Genomic DNA, 21,709 nt, shown 5'->3' with positions numbered 1-21,709 from the left:
CAGATATTTCGGAGCCCCACGATCTAATTAGAAAATTTGGCGAAACGGACGAAGTAGGTAACGAATCACCATCGCACCGAGCACCTATGCTCAATTCCGTATTTTTTTTTAAGGATTTCTGAGGTTTCCGTCGGCTGCTATTTCCCTACATTTTGTTGCGGAGGGCATATTTAAGCGCCGCACGCGGTCTCATTCGACGTTAAACTGATGGCAACGTGGAATCCAACGGTGAAACATAAGAGGCATGGTATCGTGGGCTCGTGGGGATCACTCCCACCCCTTTTACCTCGCCCCTATTCCCATCCCACACTAATTCACCCACACATACCACTCCGCAGACTTAAATTACCCCGGAGAGCAGGTAGAGACACCAGTGAGAGAAAACATGAATTGTTTTAAAAAACACGCAAACACACACAGCCATTTCTTCGAGGAGAACGGGTCAGATTCAGGCAGTTGAAGAGGTTGAGAGATGAGGAGTTGGAGTCGGTCGGACGGGGGTCTCGGGCAGAACTCAACACTTGCGGGAAAGGGGAGAGGGGGTGGAAGGAGACAGGGTTCAGGGGTTCTAAAATGAAGGGCAGGGAGAGGAGAAAGGAGCGCTTCTCCTGTTACATATACCTTTTCGTAAGTGACCATTTTTCATGGTGCACCCGGGCTATTTTTCATCCCTTGAATCTTCCTCCCTACGCCCCTCATATGGGAATAGCTGGTGGAGACGCGGAGTCGCCAAAGGGCAAGGAGGGAGAGCGGGGAAAAATCACCCTTCCTCCTCATCTCTCTTCTCGGCCTCTCTATCTCCACTCCTCTGACGTCCCTTAAACGGACATCTCTCCCGAGTCCCCTCGCTCCCCTCTAACCCCCCCGTCCCCGCCGCCCAACTGGCTTTTGCACCCTCGGACCCTTGCATTAGCCATTCATCCCTCTCTCACACCCTTCCATCTCCCCCTCCCACACGGCCCTTTCAATCAACGCGAAGACGGCACCGCGTTTCTCACCCCTCACGCATCACCACCCGCACACACTCATACACCACCTTTACTCGCCCCCCATGAAAATCCGCGCCCCGACCGTCGGCTATCATTTTTTTCAATCGCATTCATCATCGTCACTCCTCCCAAACTCGAACTTGATTACCTCAAGTTACGGAGGAAAATTTTTAAACACATTTGAAGGCCACTATAGTCACCTTTATTAACTTTCATCATGACTTCCCTTCGATGATTTTGAATGGCAAACCGTTATTGTGTTTCTCTTTATCCGTTCGTGCGATGTTTGTCTTTATAATCCCACACATTAGGCCGTGAACAGTTCAAAGACAGTGATTGTATGTGTTAAAGGAGATTCTATTTTTAGCTTGGTCCAGTTATAAACTTGCCGGAGATATCTTCTTTGGATTACACACGTTCTATATAATATGACAATATCCTTTCACTATTGGTGCAACCTTCAACCCGAGGGGTTAGCTTCTGAGATAACTCGATTTGCTTGGATTTTGGGAAACGTTGTGATTGATAAAATATAGATGCATAGGAAAATCCCAGGGGGCAAGGAAAAAAGAGTAGCGTCTCCAGAAGAGAGAAAAATATAATGCAAAAACGGCCATTTTTTCCTGCTACTGCTACAGCTAATGAATCGAAAAGATAAATAAGTTATACGTGGATCCTTAAGAAGAAAATATAAAATTAAATTATTATGGCCATTTTAATTTTCAACATAACCTTCAATCAGCTCAGTATAATTTTCGCAGAGGTCCTCAACTATTTTACGTCGACCAAAAATTAGGATTCAGAAAGGTCTTCAAAATAGGCATTTGTATTGGCGGTGACCTCGTTTTCCACCGAGCCATTTTTTCAAGTTTGAAAATTTAAAAAAAACTAGGGGCGAAATCTGGTGATTACATTGAATTTTATAAAAATTTTAATTTCATAGTTTTCGCCATCGAAACTGCGCAGATGTGAACTGTCTTGGTCGGAAGGAATTTTTTCTTTGCCAAAAAAGAACGTTTTTTCTGGATTTGTTGACTCGACCGGTCCAATGACGACGCGTATAATTCTCTGTTTTTTTATTTGTCCCTTTGGCTTGAAATCGATTCAGATAATTTCGCATTCGTTCAAATTTGAGCAAAAGAAAGTACCTTGTGAAAAGCTTGCGAAATCACCTATTTCACGAAATTTGATTCGTGGATCACTCTAAACCATATCGTGAATTTTGTCAATCATTTCGAAGGAACACACTTCCACTTGACCACCCGAACGATATTCATAATTTGTGGATGTACGACCATATTTCAACTCACTTACCCCCTTACGAAGAGTTGCAAACACTGAAGCAGGTGTGCCATGAACTTCATCCAACTTGAACACTCAAATCGGCTTTGATCTCTTTCGCTGTTTTTAATTAGATTAGTAATTTTAATAGATAAGTAGTTTTAATAGATAAGTACCATTTTCAATAGAAGTGTTTACTGACCACACGAAAGTTTTTTTTTCATTTTTCTTAGCTAATACAACGCTGTTACTTCAGTCGACTATGAAAATTAAACTAAGAGATGGAAATAGCCGAAATATCAACAGCAGTTGAGGGATAAAAGAGGCTTAATGCGTAAAATAAATTCTTTTACAATACTACGAGCGCCATATTTTGAAGTTTCTAAGGAATTATTGAACGATCCACGTATCCCTAGTGCTTTGGCACTGTGTGCAGTGCAGTGATTTGGCAGTGACTTGATTTTCAGAAAATCGGACTCAAATATAAAGGTTTATTCCGCGAATTGAAAATTACTTCCTGTAGGGTTTATTCAGCGCTCTCAATATAGCATCCAAGGTTCGGGATATCTCTGAAAAATTCTGACACCTACCGCTACATAATTAATTTTAACAACCTGAAAGTCACCACGAATACAATGAATTTTCATCAATCCTTCATTAATTTTTGTCTACGTCAAATTCATTCATATTTGTCTCCTATACTTCCACCATCAAACGTTTTGTCCATAAAAGGCATTCCGATTATTCTTCCTGAGAGATGACTCAATATTAAGTCTCATAATAGGTTCAACAGAGAATATATTATACGTGCTTCCTTGGAATTTTCCCCTAAGTAATCCTTTCTTCGGCTATTACAAGTATATAGAACGGTAGTATAATTTCTCGATAAACACATTTTATGCTCATTTCCGTTCTTCAAAATCAATTGGAGATCATGATAAGGGCAAGACCCATATCCTATCCTAACAGATTTTTCATTATAAATCTAGAGCCCCAACCTTTTGGTCAACCCCTCTGAGTTCTTAACTCTATTTTTGCTTGCACATCTCTTCTCCATGGGCTCAGATTATTTTTCAATGTTTTCCTGGAATAAATCTCATATATATATATATATATATATATATATATATATATATATATATATATATATATATATATAAATCCCCTATTCCCATTTATTTCCTCAGTTAATTTGTCGAAGAAGCCTTGACCTTGATTTTATTCAACTCTAATGTTTCACCATAATCAAATTATACCCATAGGTATCCTGCACTACAAAGTTTAATGACTACAATCACCGAGTAGACGACTTTTATCCACAAGTTAACGCATTATGCCTTGAAATAATAGTTAATTACAAAACGGGAATTGTGGATGCGAATCAGACATGCTCACTCTCTAGGAGAGCAAAATGCATGAAAAAATAAATGGAATAAAACAAAAGAAACCACGCTTCCTTTTCCACACGCACACACTAAATTGTACGTTAAATTATTCGCCGATGTGCTCCGCGTGGAGCGGTGGTTGTGCGGACGTCGTCGCTTTCCCTCCAAAAAAAACAAACAAACTTTGGAATAGGGAGGACTCAACCTCCCCCACCATACATTCCCATCCCCCACCCAGACCCTTCCACCACTTTCCCTGCACCGAGATCGCCACTTGCATCCGGAGTCCGTCCCTTCTCCACATCGCCCCTCGGACCCACACTCCCTCTCGGAGCTTCTTTCTGTTCAGCAGAGGAGGTTGTTTTTGGGTACAGGACGGAAAGTGTGGGGGTAAAAGGAAGAAGCATGCGAGGGAAGAAAAAGCGGAATTGAGCGGGAAGAGAGAGAGAGGCGGAGAGAAGAGTCGACGGCGCTCGTGGAACTCCAACATTCCACCTCCCTCCTCGGTCGCACAGAAATCCCCCATCTTCGGGGCGGTACGCGAGCACCCGAAAAACAGGGCGGAGGATACCTCTTTGCACTTTTTTTTATAGGACTAATTGCCTTCCGTCTGTTTTGCATTCTCTCCCTCTTTTATGGCCGTCGCACAACCTTCGCAATCCGCAGGTAATCGGCCTAAAGACTCCCCCAGACGCCAATTCCTTCTTTCCCCTACGTAACCCTAAGAGAAAGGAACGCGGGGCTAATTAAATTAAAATCGACTAATCGGTTGAATATCAAATCATCCTGTTAGAGCATGTAATGGACTTGAACGCATAATCCATATTATTAAGTCTATTTTAATTTACGCAGGTTCGTTTGGAGATTTTTGATAATCTATATATTCAGCGTAACCATGACAGTTTAAACTTATAAATCATTTTACAATATCCTGTGTTACTGAAAGGCTATTTCGTAAAGTAGAACTCCCTTTTGCTTCCCACTATACTTAAGTTATTTCTCTCTTACAAATTTCTCTTCGCAAGTGGAAGGTACTTATCATAAATTGAAAGTCATTTATATATTCCCGTTCTATTTTAAATATGTCCATAGAAGATCAAACTAAATTATATGTTGGATGTTTCTTATTTGTCACCGTAAGAAATTATCATATGATTTGAAATTAATTTAAAAAATAAAATTATGAGGCATGGAAATTAAATACTATTGTCTATTGTCTCAAAACTATCATATTTATTAACGAATATCTGCCGTGTTCATTCTCATCATTCAAACTGCTTACTTCAGCTCAATTTCCAACAGTTAATAAAGAAGGATGGTAACAGATATGTGTATTGTTCAATAAAAAAGGACATTTAATCGAGAAGAGATAACCGTAAGATATGATTCTCTTGGAGAACGCACAATCGATACCGGTAATGATTAACTATATGTAAAATTAACTACATCATAAAACACTAAACACTGAAATAAAATGTATGGTTGCTAACACGCAGCACATAAATAATCTCCAATATTTGCATGGGTTGAATAAATTTGTATACCCTAAAATTACTTTAAAATAAGAATAAAACATCGGAAAAATTAAATATGATTAATATTTATAAATATTCTAATGGCTGACTGGGTATTTTGCGACATTTCGAACCCTCTTAATGAACGCCTAGGAAACCATTACCTGTTTATCTTTTAAATAAAGAATGCACTAACTTAACCTATCAACCCCTTACACTCTAGGAATTATAATGTAATTGATAACTCGCGTGGAACTACAGTTGAAGGCATTTCTACCTGGTTATTTCGGGAGAAGAAAATAAAAATATCCATATCCTCTACGCTAGAAGCCAGATAATTTCCCTTGATATAAAGTCGAACGATGGGAGCTTACGCTTTATTCCAGAGAGTCGAAGGATTGCGGGAGGTAAGCGGTAAGCATCCATTTTATCCACGACCCCCTTCCAAGCATTCTATCCTTCCATTCATCCATCTTCCAAACACTCACAAACGCACGCACGTTGAATCCACTCACCGGTGTATTTGGCCACGCCTTTGAACGTCACGCCGTCAATTACGGCCGGGTCGCTGCGTCCCTTGGCGTTGACGGCGTACAGGACGACCTGGAAGCTGACCCCGGGCTCCAGCTGGAGTCCCTGGAGGGCGAAGGATGGCACCCTGTTCGCGGTGACGTTGAAGCGGAGGACGGCAGAGGGCAGCTCGATCAGCTCCATGAGAAAGTGCTGAGGGAGGCCGCCGTCAAAGCCCTCCAAGCAGTCGACGTGCAGGGACTCCGAGGTCAGATTGGACACGGTGCAGTTCTGGAGGGGGAATGGGCGACCTGGAACGAAAGATGAGGACAGGAGAGGGTGACTTCACCCTCCCAAGGAACGCTTCCTTTTTTCCCTCCCGCCCCAGGAACCGCCGAAGGCGAGTGACACTGACGCCCCTAGGGTGGACGCTTACCCCGCCCTTAAGAACCAGCAGCAGAACCCAATCCATCTCTAAATTTTGGTGGTAATGTTGGTTACTTAGTAAAATTCTGGAAATTTACCCACGTTTTTCAAACGCAGATATTAATATAATATGGTCACTATTTAAATGAAATAGCGTACAATATAAAAATTATAAGTTAAAATAATAGTGCATTGTAAATTGTTTATAAATAATAAACGCACATACCGATTTCGGTTATTAAGTAGAAATATCTGATATGCCGAAATGATGACAGAATTAATTTTTCCAAAAAGAACTACATTATGGCTTAGCTTCCAATCGTTCTTAATTCAGAAGAAAATGCTATTGGAGTTTATAACATTAATTACGACACTTTAAAATATTTTCTATTGCTTGCACGAGAGATTTTACGTGATATCTTTTAGAAAAGTGTTTGAATTACATTCAGTTTTTGTTTTCATGCAGTATCACGCTATTTCGCAAACAGAAGTTGCTCATTGGGTGGTTCGGTCCATTACAGTCATAATTTAAAGTCGAGTTAGGAAACATCTGGTTTCTAACATTAGATCAGTATATGTTTGCAGCTTTTTTCGAGCTCCTCCCAAAAATATGTTGTTAAGTTGTTTGTTTAACAGCAAGTTTATTTGAAGTTTTGGTTTTTGAAGTTCCTCTAATTTATTTTTACGGGTGAGTCAGAATAAACTCCCAAGTTTTAAAAAATTACTGAAGAGTGCACAGGTAAACTTACGGAGTATGAGTAGTGACGTTAGCTGGAGGGATCGAGGACATTTTTAGAAGTTACCACGCAGTGGTCCGGTGAGCTTCGAGGCTTTGTCGTAGAGCGTAGAGACTTTCTTTACGAACAATGATAGTGAGGTGGTGACACAGAGGGCGCTGTGGTCTAGAGATGAAGTGCATTTTTACCTCTCCGGCTCAGTAAATAAGCAAAATTTTCGGTACTGAGCGACTGACAACCCTCGCGAACTTCACCCAAGATATCTTCATAGCCGCAAATTGACGGTTTGGTGCGCTGTGTCCTCCATAGGTGTTATTTGGCCTTACTTTTTTGAATTTCGAGGTTCAACTGTTACTGTGAACTCTGTGCCCTATCATGAGATGCTGGAGAGCTTGTTACAACCCATAATGGAAATGTATGTTGAGGAATAGCACCCAGAAGCTTTATGGTTTCAACAGGATGGTGCCACGGCTTATAACACCCGTCGTTCATGCCAAATCCCAACAGAACAATTTCCTGGCCGCCTGATCTCCTTACGAGGGGATTTTCCATTGCCCTCTTGCTCCCCGGATTTGAGTCCATGTGATTTTTTTCTTTGGGGATATCTCAATGGTGAGGCTTACTAAGTTTGATTATGGACCCTGGAAGGTCATTAGGAGGCAATTACATACTTCATCGCTGGAATAACGCAAGATTTGCTGAGAAGAGTTTTTGAAAACTTTTTTGAACGACTCGACATGTGCATCGCTCACCAAGGTCGTCACCTGGATTAAAACAATTTGCAAAACCTAATAAAAACAAAATTGCATTATATGTATTTTGGAGGATGATTTTTTCTTATTTTTCTTGTCTTGTTTCTTTTTATTTTTACAACTCAACCGTCAGATCAGGGGGTCCATTCTGACTCGCCCTGTCCTAGGCAACCGGGACACTCAGTTTTCCCTTCATTGTCACACTTTGTTTTTCAGAAAACTGGATGCAATACTCTGATAGAATATAATTCTCTATTTAATTCATCAATAACTGCATCTTACACATCCCAACCTATCTAACACCCTAATATCTCGTAGCCACTACTCTAGATACTGTATTTTCACCGATAAAAAATCAATTCCTTCTTTTTCAAACAAAACGGAATCACATATTCATTCCAGGCCAGCTTCATTATTCTTTTGTTAGCTTTCTTATTAGAAGGATTACATAATGTTCATCTTCTATTAACGACATCTGGCCCTAGCCAAAATAATACGCACATGTTTTACATTATTAAATAAAATGCCCATATTCCTATATTTCCTGTTTCTCTTCCTGTCTCCAACATCGAACCATATTTAACTTAAAATGTGCTGGTGACAATTCAAATATTTATTGCAGATATTTTGGAAAAGTGCTTCCTTCTTTGGAGTAAAACTTAACATTGACCTTGTTTAAATTATTCATGTCCAAATTGGGTAAGATTCAGCTTTTTAAGTTATCAAAATATTTACTACTGGAGCATTATATTTTGATATCTATAATTTAATCGTTTTTACTTCTTTCCGAACTATTACTTTTACCTTTTCATCTTTCCAAACGTCAACTCTAAGGCAAAATTTTGAATCAACTATTTTCTAAACACCAAGTTTAGGTATTCAAACGAATATATTTTTATTTCACATAATTCTCATTACTTCGGGCACCAATTTCAATGCTATGGTAGAGAAATTCAGGAAGGATGGCTGCGATGACGGGCAATGCGTATATGACAAAGTATCTAAATTCCTGTTAGGTCAATTCTGAAGAATCTTACTTTTACTTAAAATGTACATGAAAGTGTGTACTTGCCTCGATGATTTGAATCAATGCCAGGTACTCAAAGGCATGTTAAAAAATGGATTGAGTAACATAGGTACGTAGAAGAGGCTCTGGATGAAGCATACTGCCCCCAGTATACCAGTATGCCAGTATAGATCACCTTGGAACCCCATGAAGTTACGTACAACGCCCAACATCCCCTGTCACCACCTTACACGCGCGCTACAGGAAGCGATGATGACGGAGGGGGTGGGGTGCAGGCGTTGTAAGCGATGGGGGATGGAGAAATGAGGCCGAGTCATCGGTCTACTTAAAACCAAAACGTTAGGATTACCCGCGAAAAAAGAGGCTTGGGCGTGACAGTTTTTCGATATAAGGGCTTTAAAAATTTTTATGAAGATCCGTTTTCCAAACCCTCTGTTGGCGCCGGCGCTTTTTTTTAGTGTTTCTCAGCGTAAGGTAGCGGATAGAAGAGGGGTTTTAAGAAGGTTTCCGCTGCAAAGCAAAGCTTTGAATAAATCGAGGCACGATTCACCCGATTCCTTATAAACAACCTTCAACCTCTTCGTTGTCTTATAGAGCACACATGCGCACGCTTTGTTTGTTCCGCAAAAAAAAGAATCCGGAGGAAGAGGACGCTTTTGGAACGGGTTGAAGAGCTTGAAAAATACAAATAAGCGGATTCTGTTGGTGGGATGTATATAAAAAGAGATTAAAGGTTGCGATGAACGCTTTTCTCTTCGGTGGAGATAAATCGGGAAAAGGAGAGAAGGGGAACGATTTTAGTGGATAACGGCATAAAAAGCGAGGTCTTCTGAATAACATAAACAAAAAATGAATTCAGGCGGGAAGAGAGAATCGCGTCGAGATAGAATACATTGGAGCAAAGTGCCGGAGTAATTCATTCATTTTTCCGCCACGATGGCCGCCACTTGTATTCTATCTCTCCTTAAGAGGGAAAGCCCTTCGTGTTGAGAAAACACGGGGACAGCTTTAGTCCAAATTATTTTATGCGATTTAATAAAGTAAGAGAAACCCCCAGCAAGGAGCTAAGGCTTCCTTTCATTGAGGGAACTATATGGACTTCGCGAGTGATCTTTATCTCCCCCCATTCGCATCCTACCTTTCCTCAGGGGAGAGTTTTGTATGGGGTATGAGAGAGGGGGGCAGGTGGAGAAAGGACCAGGGAAGTAAGGGTCATAAAATGCCACCGAGAGAGAAATCCGACTTAAATCTTGGCATGTAAAATAAAATTATTGATTCCTTAACCCATGGGAATTATATGCGCACTGGGCCGTAAAGAACAACGAATATCTATTTATACTTGTAAATTTGTTTTACCTTGCCAAGGTACCGTAATTTAGGTGATCAACTTCCACCAAAAGACTGATTAAACCAAAGGTTGATTTAGATGATTAAGGAGAGAGCTCTTCCGCGATCCAAAATATCTATGCCTCGTGCATATTTGGACAATCAGGATTGTGAGAGGATTGTCACTGTACCGCTTACGGTTGACTAAAAGATCGCATCAGTTTTGTTAATACTGCCCACAGGAGTCACCAGTAACTACATTCAGGATTCTTCGATGAGGAACCAAAGGGTTTACTAACTCTACCATAACTCAGTGATGTATAACAAAACCAACATTAATCATAAGGAAAATTTCAACTTAGACCGTATGGGAGATGAGATCACTATGGGATTAACTGATATGGGACCCACCCATAATTTCTAAAGTCAAATAGCGGGTGGCGAAGCGGTATTGTAATGAAAAGACTGAGGCAAAGAGAGTTGGTCTGTGAAATCCTTTCGGGGAAGGCAAACAAATTACTTAGCCAAAAGGCAAACCTGAACGCACGAGGTTAATAAACACGGTATTGAAAGGAATATTACTCGCTACACCTTGTTCTGGGAACTGTTTGGCTTTGCGTTCAGTCAAGTAGTACCCAAACCAACTTGTGATTCACCAGTTTATCTGAAATGTTTTGTTTTGGACTACGGCTTATGCAGAATTCTTGAGCTGAATATCTTCCAATAAACAGCCTTCATCCACTATCTCGAAGGATTTTGAATGTCCCGAAGCGAAAGACAAAATCTAAAGTGTAATTATTTTAATTTTCAGCGTTGCTAGACTTGCGATAGATTTAGCAGCGATCACAGCTAACTCGGTACCTTTCAGTCTATCTACTTAGCTTTATTTCCTTACAATGTTGGTATTCACTAAATTACTTCTCATTATTTATTCTTGGTTTCGCGTTGAAGTTCTTCCGTACTATAATAGCGTTCCGTTTTCCATTACGGTGTTCTCTTATATATGGCGTCTCAACACTTTTCCAACTATAAACTTCCTGTTTCTATCATAGTACATTCCTGGAATGCATTTAGGTTATCTCCATCAACTCTGGTTCATTAGTTTCTTTCTCCACCTGTTACACCATTAGTTTAATGAACCTAATGCATTCCCATGCATCTCTTTCAATAGCGCTGTTATCGTCCCTTTCCTCAAAATAAGTAACTCCATTCCAATGAAGAAACTACTACACTATGTCCAGACTTCCGTTATTTGATGATGGCGTTCCTTACCGTTAAAAGCTATTTTATGTGGCTTAGCTTGTTAATATTATAAACCTCTTTCCCCTGCTGTTCCTGACACGCAAATGAGAGATTTGTACTCGATAGAATTAGTGTTCCTTTTTTATTTATAATTTCAAGCATTTGTATCTGCTACAAACCACCGTTTTTGCTTAACACTTCCTTATTTTTGAGGGTTTTGCAATTAATCCCTTCAGTAAAGGATACGAACCTAAAATTGGCTTCATTTAACTAGGTCATTCGCAAAGTATAATGTATTAATTCTCTCTCCATAAATAATATTATAATTAATAGTACAAGTCCTTTTAACTTTCCTTCATTAGCTGTGTTACCTTCTAAACAAACGCTCAATCTTTCTCAATATTGTGCAAGAGTGAACTGCCTTTCCTCAATCCTTTCATAATGAGCCATTCATTTCATTACCTAAATTTCAAAACCTGTCTACTTTCAAATATGCCATTGTAGTGATTCACATTATGGTAAACCTATTGTTTTATATAGTGTAAACTGAGTTCTTTCACTTATATTTCTAAAAAAATAATCTCAGGGTAAGTCAAATCCATATATAGATAATTAGCTTGCCCTATTCTGGGTTATGAAATATGAAGATATATACTAGCCGCGTATATATTAACACAGCAGCCGAGTAGCTTGATACTTATATACTTGTTTACTAGGAAATGGAGGTAGAGTTTATAAAAATTTACCAAAATAAAGTTATGCACCCAATATCACGACAACATCGGGATATGTCCATGAAAATGTAGAAAATAATAGAACAGGTTACATTGAATCTCATGACAGGCCTCATCAGAACAAATACTATCTCGCAGGCCCATTGAATCAGATATATTATCAGACCTCATTCAGCAGCGGGACGTTTAAATTCAATATATGTTCCAATACTTTTATGCATTAATCATTTCAGTAACTTTTTAACTTTCAAACTCATTTCGTATTAACCTGAGTTTTGAACTTCGTTTTTGTTAAAAATCACAAGTTCCCATTTCGGTAAATATTAATGTGAATAAAATGCTCGCGAAATAAAAATATTTAAGTAAATTAATTTCCAAGTTTCTTTACACTTTGCTGGTAGCTATCACTTCACCCCCATAACAGAAGACTACTTATAATTGGATTCAATGTCGAAAATTGCGAATCAAGTTCCAATATATTTTCTTGATTACTTGAATATTTTTTCTATTAATCATAAAAATAAGGAATTACCTTTTCTTAAGGCCGAATTAAGTTTAAATGTTCTTACAGAGCTGTCTCGCAAAGCATAATGATTTAAGTACATTAATTTAAAAAAATGGAATCCAAAAATTATAGAAACCCAATGGACAAATTCATTGCAATAAGCCGATCAAGTCCCATTTTATTTAACTGATTCCAACGTACTCGCAAGACTATGCAAAAAAGTTCACTGAATCAGAAAAAGAGCTGAAATTTTTAAAATTAATTTTATCGCATATTATCGAAATACTCCTATTACACAATCTCACACATAACTGAGAATTCTGATATTATGAATCGAAGGCTTCAATGAAAATTTTTACCATTTTGATAACTTTGTCATTTTTTTACTCAGAGGCAGAACGTTTTGTTTCACCATCATACGCTCACCTGCGGCGACGACTTGGAAAACGCAGGGGTTCCTCTGCCGGCCGACTTCGTTGGATCCCCAGCATGCTAGCGTGCCATAGTCCATGTCGGAGGTGGGCGTGTAGTTGAGGCGGGAGACAGAGGCGTCCGAGGTGAACCAAGACGAGGGAACCTCAGTGATGTCCCCTCCGGAGTTGTTGAAAGTCCAATGGAAGGCCACGATGGAGGGGTTGGCCTCCACCTCGCAGCGCACCGCAATCGTCTCGTGTTTCAAGGCGCCGAACAGCTCCTCGCGCTCCTCCTTGCACGTGGGGACGACTAATACCGGGGGGAAGATGAGATTATGTGGTAAATTTCATTATAAACCAATCAAATAACAATTAAACAACAAAAACTGGATTGTATTAATTATTAATTTGTGATGGACGTTTCATTTTTGGAAAAGAGGAATGCCCAACTGGGGGCGAGGAAATCCAATCTCGATCGATAATCGAATTCGACGACCTCGATGAGTTGTTAAGTTATGTAATCGAGAGGCTCGGCTCGAAACATGAAAGAAGAAATACATCCTGATCTTTCGAGTAAACTTAAATCACATAAATTGGAGGTGAGAATCCTAAGTTCTTATGAGAAATGAATCACCACAGCTGTGAATAAGAAATTTCAAAAGTATGCACATTGCATTAAGAGTTTAAAATAAATATTTTGTGAAGTAATATGAGGGATGTAATGTTGCAATTAAAATAATTTCGATTAAATTCAATTCATAGAAATATATTCACCCTTTAGTGATGATGAATATAACTGAAAGGAGTCAATTCATTGACCAGTTGTCCAAGATAGGTCGTAGCGGATGAAAAAGGGCGACTCGGAATGAACTGAACTCATATGTGTTAATCTTAAAGCCAAATGTTGGGGTGAGGATTTTGGACGGACCCGGATAACTACGCATTACAAAAAATCGTAGATATTCAAAGCACTTCCATAAAACCTAAACATCCATCGACTCACTTTATTTTCTCCTTCAAGGCTCCAGAGCTTTCAATCCCTTTCACGCTAACCTAGAGTCATATACTCTACTTTCACTGATAATTAACGATAAAAATTCGATTATAGCCTGCGACATGCCTACATATATTGTCATCTTTGAATGTTCACCGCGAATGCCCTCTTTTCAAATGCGATACTTAACTCTTCCAAGTTGAATTGTTTTTTACTCAACATACTTTCGAGGAGAAAAAGAATCTTTGTAAGTTTAATGGAATTATCCTATTTCAAATCGAACATGTTACAAAGTATTTCCAGAGTTTCACACTGGTCTTTCCAATATTTTCAATTTAAGCTTTAATCCAATTTTTATTTTCTTTCTATGATATGTCGATGATACTCTTTAAGTTTAGATTATTTTCGAACTCACCTATAAAATTACACGATGGTTACCTCATTGAAAAATATTTCATTTGCATCAACTTTCGAAAAATATTTATTTAAATTTAAGCATACATGAAAATTTAAACAACTATAGGGAAACATCGATAAAAATAGTTAATTATGTTGGGTAACTTTAAATTGGTAAGTTGAATTGAGATTATCTAAAATAATATAAAGCGGACGAAATCTGAAAGGGGTAGCGATGAAAGTAAATTTCATCAATATAATATTGGAACTTGTAACATTGATGAGTTTTCACATTTTTATGAAACATTTAGACAGTGGTTCGTGGTTTGGAATCATTAAGAAAACGTTTATTTATCGAGATTGACTGATGACTACAAATTCATTCCATGCAGCATGCAAAATTACTTAACACCTTGTCACGTAGATGTACTTAAAATTAGCCGAATTGACGCATAATCCTGATAGGTTTGATATTGTATCACTGAAGATCGAAATGACCGATAGATTTTGATGAATGATTTACCAGTGTGTTCTCGGAATTGGAAAGAACACCGGTAACTTTTTCAGAATATTTTTAAAAGAACATCTTAACTAACTTGTCGTACGTTTGCTGAACGTTACCGATAAATGGGATTTTTCTGAATTCTTTCGGTAACTCTAATCTTGTCCTCTTTTATTTTGGTATATCTTTCTCATATGCTTAATGATTGGCGAAAAAAATAAAAAAAATGTTGCATAAGTGTAGCTGATTTTAATCACAAATAAATTAAACTATAATACTGATACATTAGATGTGTAACAATGACATACTTGAATGAACTCTCAATCATTAAAACGCATTTCTCACAATTCGTGGAAAATATAATGGAAATAACGATATAAATATTACCAAAAAATATATATCACTATTTTATTAAGATGCCTATTAAAAATATGAGTTAAAACGTTCCACAAGACAAAGCACGGGTGAGTTATGATTAAAGTCACCGACTGGTAATTACCACGTACAAAAAATAAATCAAAAAGCAAGGTGAAACTTAATGGTAAATAGTCAGGACGTTTTGATGCCATACATTTATCTAAATTCAGGACAACTTCTCTTAATAATCTCCTCTAGAAACCATCTCCGGGATATTAATGCCATGAACACTTCTCCCATGTTTTTTGTGTCATTGACGTTCTCTATTCCCATGGCTATACCTAATTGTGCGTATGGAAACTAATTATATTGACATAAAAGCTTCTTTTTCCTTTAAATGTACGGTATTTGTCTTTCCTCTGAGAAATATCGAATGGACAAATTTTACTGAATCAATTCAAATCGATGACTTACTCTCACGATGTCTCTTGAATGATACCAAGGCAAGGCTATATAAATAACAGTGGCATCATTTTTACCAATACTGTTTTACATCTGTTACGATCTGAATGAGTAAACTTCGAATCAAAACTACTGCATTAGGTCTAATATTAATAATTTGCTACATGTTCCTGAAATACTACGCGACCCAATGTGGACCAGAAAATGCTTAACGTCAGTAATGGATGAATAGCATAACCTTATTTAAATATTCCTACGCTAGAGAATATTACCTAATTTAAAATGAATAATATATTCTCACCGTCATTTAATATCCCTTATGATTCATAACCGGTTGAAGATTGAGTGAATATCTATCAGACAATTATTTTTATTTAGAAAGAAATTTTACGCACATCCAAACTAATAGGTCATACATTGGAGGTAGGCATTAGCTCCCTTACATATGATATTGTATTCCCCTGACAAACTCAATAGTTTCAGTAAAACTTGCAATTCTCTCACCTTCGCCATAACCGCCCAAAGGCCTTGCTTATCCTGCTTAAAATACGCATGCTGTTGCGCATGCATTGATTGTACAGGGTTACTAAAAGTAACGACTAAAATAATGATTCATCTACATCTATATAATACCCCGCAAGCCGCCACAAGGGCGTGTGGCGGGGGGTGCTAGGTCACCAATCTTAAAAATGAAAAAAAATTACGTGATTACGTGCAAATCGCAATGTATGGAATACAAGTTAAAAATATTTTATTTTACAGGACTCGGATTTAATGACCATAAGCAAGAGGGTAAGTTTGTAATAACTTTATTTTCGAAAAAAAATCCCTCCTGAGTTCACTTCTCAAAGTTAAAATTTCAAAAATATGTCGCATTGAATCACCTGCCGAAAAGTTCGTAAACTGGGAGACTATTACCCCATCTTTTATTCACCGGCGGCAGGGGTTAAGTATCCTTTCCTCGGCAAGAAAGTGCGAAGGCGAAGGAAAGAAGTGGAATTATTTTTACTTCGCCATAACGACACTCTCTCCCCCACAACAACAAAAAAATGGTAAAATGGCGTTTAATTCTACTGAGAAACTTTCTCTGTCGTTTTTTCAGTAACGCAGGAGTTTGGCGAGAGGAAGGTGTGGGTGCCGAAGGAAGTTAGGCTTGCCAAAAGGTTTAGAAGATGCTACTTCTTACTGCGACACCACGTTCAATTGCTCGCAATTTCAGCAGGCGCCCTACAAATAATTGAAACTGACGCACCGTCATCAATACGAAAGCTCGGGTTTCTAACAGGCCTCATCTAGAAGTTGGCGACGCTGACGAAGACGCGGTTGGAAAAGCCAATAAAAATCTTCCACGCATCCCGTTACTAAGTCTCCTCCGTTATCGACTACTTCTCTCAATATATATCGTTGAAATTGTAACAAAATATTATTACGTCTATAATCCCCAGTGTCCCCGAAACGACACTGCTCATTAGGCGATCCACAAAAACCCCTCTCCCTTCCACTCCCTCGAACTACCATCATTCAATCTCACCCAGTCACACACGGGAGAAATTGGATTCGTGGCAAATTGAGAATAATAGACATCCTCCCCGTTTTTGCCATGATCCGTTGACCTTAAGGTCTGGGATGGAGGGATGAGAGGATGGCGGGGGAGAAGGGAAACAATAAGGTGAGATAGGCACAAAAGGGATTTTTAGGGTGATGGGGAAGTGTTTCTTTTTTCCTGAGGGGGGTGGTTCGTGAGGAGAGGGGGATGAAGGGCCAGCCCATGTTATGGGCTCAGGTAGGGGAAGAAGAGGGCAGAGTCGTGACGGGAAAGAAAATACCTTCCAGAAGAGAAGAAGTCGCGCTGGGGAGTTGTACGTAGGGAAGGAATAGGATACAGTAGGGAGGGTGGGTTAGCGTGGAGAATGGATAGAGAAACGAAAGGACCCGAAGATCAGAAGAAAGTTAAGCGAAGAGGGCGTAGAGTGTATATTGAAAAATAAAGTCATGGGAAGGAAAGTGAGCCCTGCTTATCGCTTATAATAAGAAATAATCTCACGAGAAATTATATAACATCTTAGATGAAACCAAATGAAGAACTAGCCGCCTTAATGCAGACATTTTCGGAACTTGTTAGTATTTGGTAGTAGTGCAGACTTTTGCATGTGGTGCAAATTTACCAATCCGCACCCCGGGTTGGATGAAATAATGTTCCAAATGAAAATTTACTACTATGACCTATACTTTGCACACTGCTTACTCAATACAGCTTATCAAAGTCCTAGAGAAATTATTTGGGAGGCAAATTAGATAGATCTCCAAACTGTAGGACGGTTTAACCCTCAATTCATTCATTTTCAGAGGGCAATGTCACATTATTATTTTGTAGAATTGAGTCGATAAGAAATTGTTTCCCCGGTGCCCTAACAATCGAAAAAATACCATTCAAAATTATTCGTTTTAATTATCTTTAATGAATAACTCCGTACTATGAAATATGTCGTATTTATTCAAATGGTTAATTTAATACTGATCTATTAATGGATGTGCAGAAATGTTGTTTGAAAAAAAGGAAGGCAACCTTTCCGTAAATATCTCTTACAGTTAGTAAATTCTGATCGTGGTCATAGGTGCACATTTCCCTTAGATGTTTATTTACCATTTCCAACCAGCCGACGGAAGTTGATGAGCTAAGAATCAAAAGCCATGAAGATGATTCGAGATTGATAGGAAAGATGATTTCCCGTAGCGTCCTCCGACAGGGACGCTACGGAAAGAAGAGGGATGTTGAGGGGACGGAAGAGCGAAGAAGAAGGTTTAATGGACAGACGTGTGCGGTAAGGACGGGTGGGGGTTAGAGCCCACGTGCGCAGTGGGTTTTGGGAGAGGCTAGTGCGGATGGAAGGGGAGTAAGCGGAGGAGAGGCTGCGAATACGTTCCCTGAGGTGAGCAGTGGCTGGGGATGGGTGTGGCGTAATGGGGAAGGGAGGTGGTGAGGGCTGCAGATGAGGTCGGAAGGGTGTTTTCAGGCAAGGGTTGGACGGGGGTGGGCTTGATGGAGTGTGTCCACGCTGCGACCGGACGTGCCTCACGCGACAGGATAGTGGAATGGTAGTTGCATTCGGGGCGGGCTTGGGGGATCAAGATGAAACTCCTGACTCCCGTACCCTTTTCAAACTCCGCACCCTTCTTCTCAAAATCCAAAATGTAACTCTAATATATTAGTCAGCAAGGGTGTCACGTACATTATGGAGACTGATGACGGGTATTTGGATCATAATTATAGAATATAATCACTAAATTTTCATAAGAGATTTTTCACATTACAGTCAATTAATATTCCTAGACATTCACTTTTTCCTATTCTTGCCACCGCTAAAATAAATAAAATTTTATTTAGAAGTGTGGATATTTCCAGGAGAGGAAATAAGGTTTTTTGTTTTTTGAATATGGCCATCAAAAATTACCCAAAATGGTAGAATAGCAATAAAAATAATTGGGATAAGAAATAGAAGGGTATAATACAAAAGATATATATTCATACTTCAATGAATGGATGCATGGCTTGCGTTCAGAAAATTATTTGGAGATTCTTATGTATTTCCTGTACAGTTGAAGTATGTAGTAAACTACTTTAAAGTTTTGTAGTGAAGAGCTTGTAATTGTCAATAATACAATAACAAGATTAAAAAATCACACTAAGAATTTACGAGACACGCTTACTGGGGTGCACATTAATACTGTCGAACGACTGTGGGCCCTTGCAGAACGAAAAGACAAGAAGGGATGCTGGACGACATGGGCCCTAACTTTAGATACATATTCCTGTGAATCGATTAAACACCAATGATATGTAGGGAAGTATTTGTTCGAGCTTATAATTCTAGCCAAAAGATTTTGAATCCTCCGTAGTGTAATTTAATGTTTATGTTCTATTGCCAACATAATGGAAATGGCTTCCTCTTTCTGAAAGAAAATCAAACCAAATCCTATGCAGAGGTCATACATGATCAAAACTGCCTAAATTTTGTCTCTTATAACTTCGCAGAAATTAGTATGAAAAATATTCCTTGCGTATTTATATGAATAATTCATATTTCTTAGACAAAATTTAATTTTAGAATTTAAAATGTTTAGAATTATTTATCTCCTACCAATTATACGAAACAATAACGTTTAAAATGTTCATTATTATGTGATATCGAATTATATATTTTATCATTTATTTTTCATTAATTTAATAAAAAATTTAAATTGGTTACGATTCAATTATATTTCCTCTTGTTTGGAATAAATAATTATGCATTTATGGATATCGAAAATCTTGCGTCGACCCAAGAAACAGGGCTGCGATGAAATTCGAACATACACCCAGGGTGCCAGAATGGGTACCTTATCTCCAAGCACTGAGAAAATAAATGTATTATTTACTTGTTTCAGGCCACTTGCTTCGTGAAACTTTGCTTCCATTCGTTTTCTTCGTTGTATAAGTGGAAAATGATGACGAAAAGGAGGTGGAAATTAATTTTCCGTCACCACAGAAATAATGTGTGGGGGATCTTTTAAAGCCTCAGGTATGGGACTGAGTTACGGGATTCCATTGTTGGCAACTTAAGAGAAGCAAGAAGTATAAGATGGCAAGCCTTGGGTGCAGAGGAAAGAGGGAAAGATAGGTCTCGTGTTCGTCAAAGAAGGAGAAGTTACCGGGGGAGAAATTTTTATTAGATCGTGGAGGATCAAGGGTTTGGCGCATCAAAAAACGAAAGGCGACGGCAGCCGTGGCTCCCTTTCCTTATTTTCCTGGCGGAAAAAAATCGAGTTTTTTGTTGGTCGGAGGTGAAAGTGGGAGAGTTGGTTAGAAGGGGAATGGGAAGGGGCTGTTACGTTTGGCGTTGTTGCCTGGTGATGGGGGCGTGCTGAGTTGCTCAAGGGGGAAGGGTGGAATTGGATGGAGGGGTATTGGACGCTAGAGTGTAACGGAAAATGGATGGGGAAATGGATGAGATGATGGGGAGGTTGAGATGGCTTCTCCCAGTTGGTGTTGGTGGGATTCTCGTGAAGAAGTTAAGGCCTAAGTTTCCCGAGGCGGTGAAGGCGGAAAAACGATTGGATGGGTGGACGGTGGGTGACCAATGGGCGCGATATGCCAACCCTACATAAAATTAGCCTGCGTTCAGAATAGTTCATGCTCGAAGTTGTGACAGCTAATAGCAATGACGAGTTTTAAATTCAATCTATTACTTCAAATTAAGTGGCATTTAACCATGCTTAAAATACTATCATTACTGGCTTATTATCTTGAGCCAGTAATGATAGTATCCGAGTACCAAGTGAGATGGAGCATTTAGAAAAAGCACCCGCGATCCTAAATCAACTTAACTTTTACAAATTGATTTACAGAATAAACCACCCAAATTGATTTCCAGAATAATCGGAACGATCTAAATTATTAGGTCAAAACAAGAGCGTTGTTGTGTTAGATACTAAGATTTTGGAAGGCAGAAAGCAAGTAAATCTATTATTTATTAATCCTTGATTGATGCGTTGGAATACAGTTTAGCTGAAATCCTAGTCAGCATCATTGGACCAGCTGATGCTGTCCGATTGTAATGAATGATTTTTTGATAAAAATACCGCCCCGTGAAATTGGTTAAACGGGAGAAGTACAAGGAAATAAGGTTATTTCTAAGTTAAATTCCTTTAAAGCGCAGCATCACTGTGGAATCGTCGGTGTTACTTGTAGCGTACCCCGCATGAATAAAAATGCATTTTTTCTTGTATTTTAGGACGCTGTTCAACAGGTAACATTTTTAAAATCGTCTAATTAATAGTGAATTTTTACTGATATATATTACTCCAAAATATGAGCACAAGTATATATTTCTATTAATTATATGAACTTTCTTTGATTTCATGAATGCTATAATGCACATAATCTTTAGTTTTTCAGCCTGTAAAATACTTAACATATTGGACCATAGTAGTTGAGTCAGTAGTGACGAAATCTTTTGTTGAATCTGTGTCGGCGAAAAAGTTATCGAAAAATTCAAGTGGAATAGCCTCTTGTGAAGGGTATTATTCAAAGACAAGAGTAAATCAGGTGCAAATATGCAAAATATATATGCAATTGATTTCATAGATAAAATATCATAACGCATTTGGACTTTTCAAC

The 21,709-nt window shown here is 38.7% G+C and overlaps 1 protein-coding gene across 1 annotated transcript in view; it reads right to left on the bottom strand.

The window, feature by feature from the left end:
- Positions 1-21,709, bottom strand: part of LOC139698581 (neural cell adhesion molecule 2-like) — a 555,474-nt gene that overhangs the window by 114,904 nt on the left and 418,861 nt on the right. The window contains exons 10-11 of the mRNA XM_071597424.1: positions 12,855-13,151; positions 5,685-5,990 (exon numbers count right to left, since the gene is read on the bottom strand). Of these exons, the coding sequence (XP_071453525.1) occupies positions 5,685-5,990; positions 12,855-13,151 (603 nt within the window). The remainder of the gene's footprint in view (positions 1-5,684; positions 5,991-12,854; positions 13,152-21,709) is intronic.

Source organism: Hetaerina americana, unplaced genomic scaffold (genome assembly GCF_022747635.1).
Source record: "Hetaerina americana unplaced genomic scaffold, ioHetAmer1.1.p SCAF_9, whole genome shotgun sequence".
NCBI classification, from domain to species: domain Eukaryota; kingdom Metazoa; phylum Arthropoda; class Insecta; order Odonata; family Calopterygidae; genus Hetaerina; species Hetaerina americana.
The sequence above is the reverse complement of the archived record's forward strand: the minus strand, read 5'-3'. Positions and strand labels throughout refer to the sequence as shown.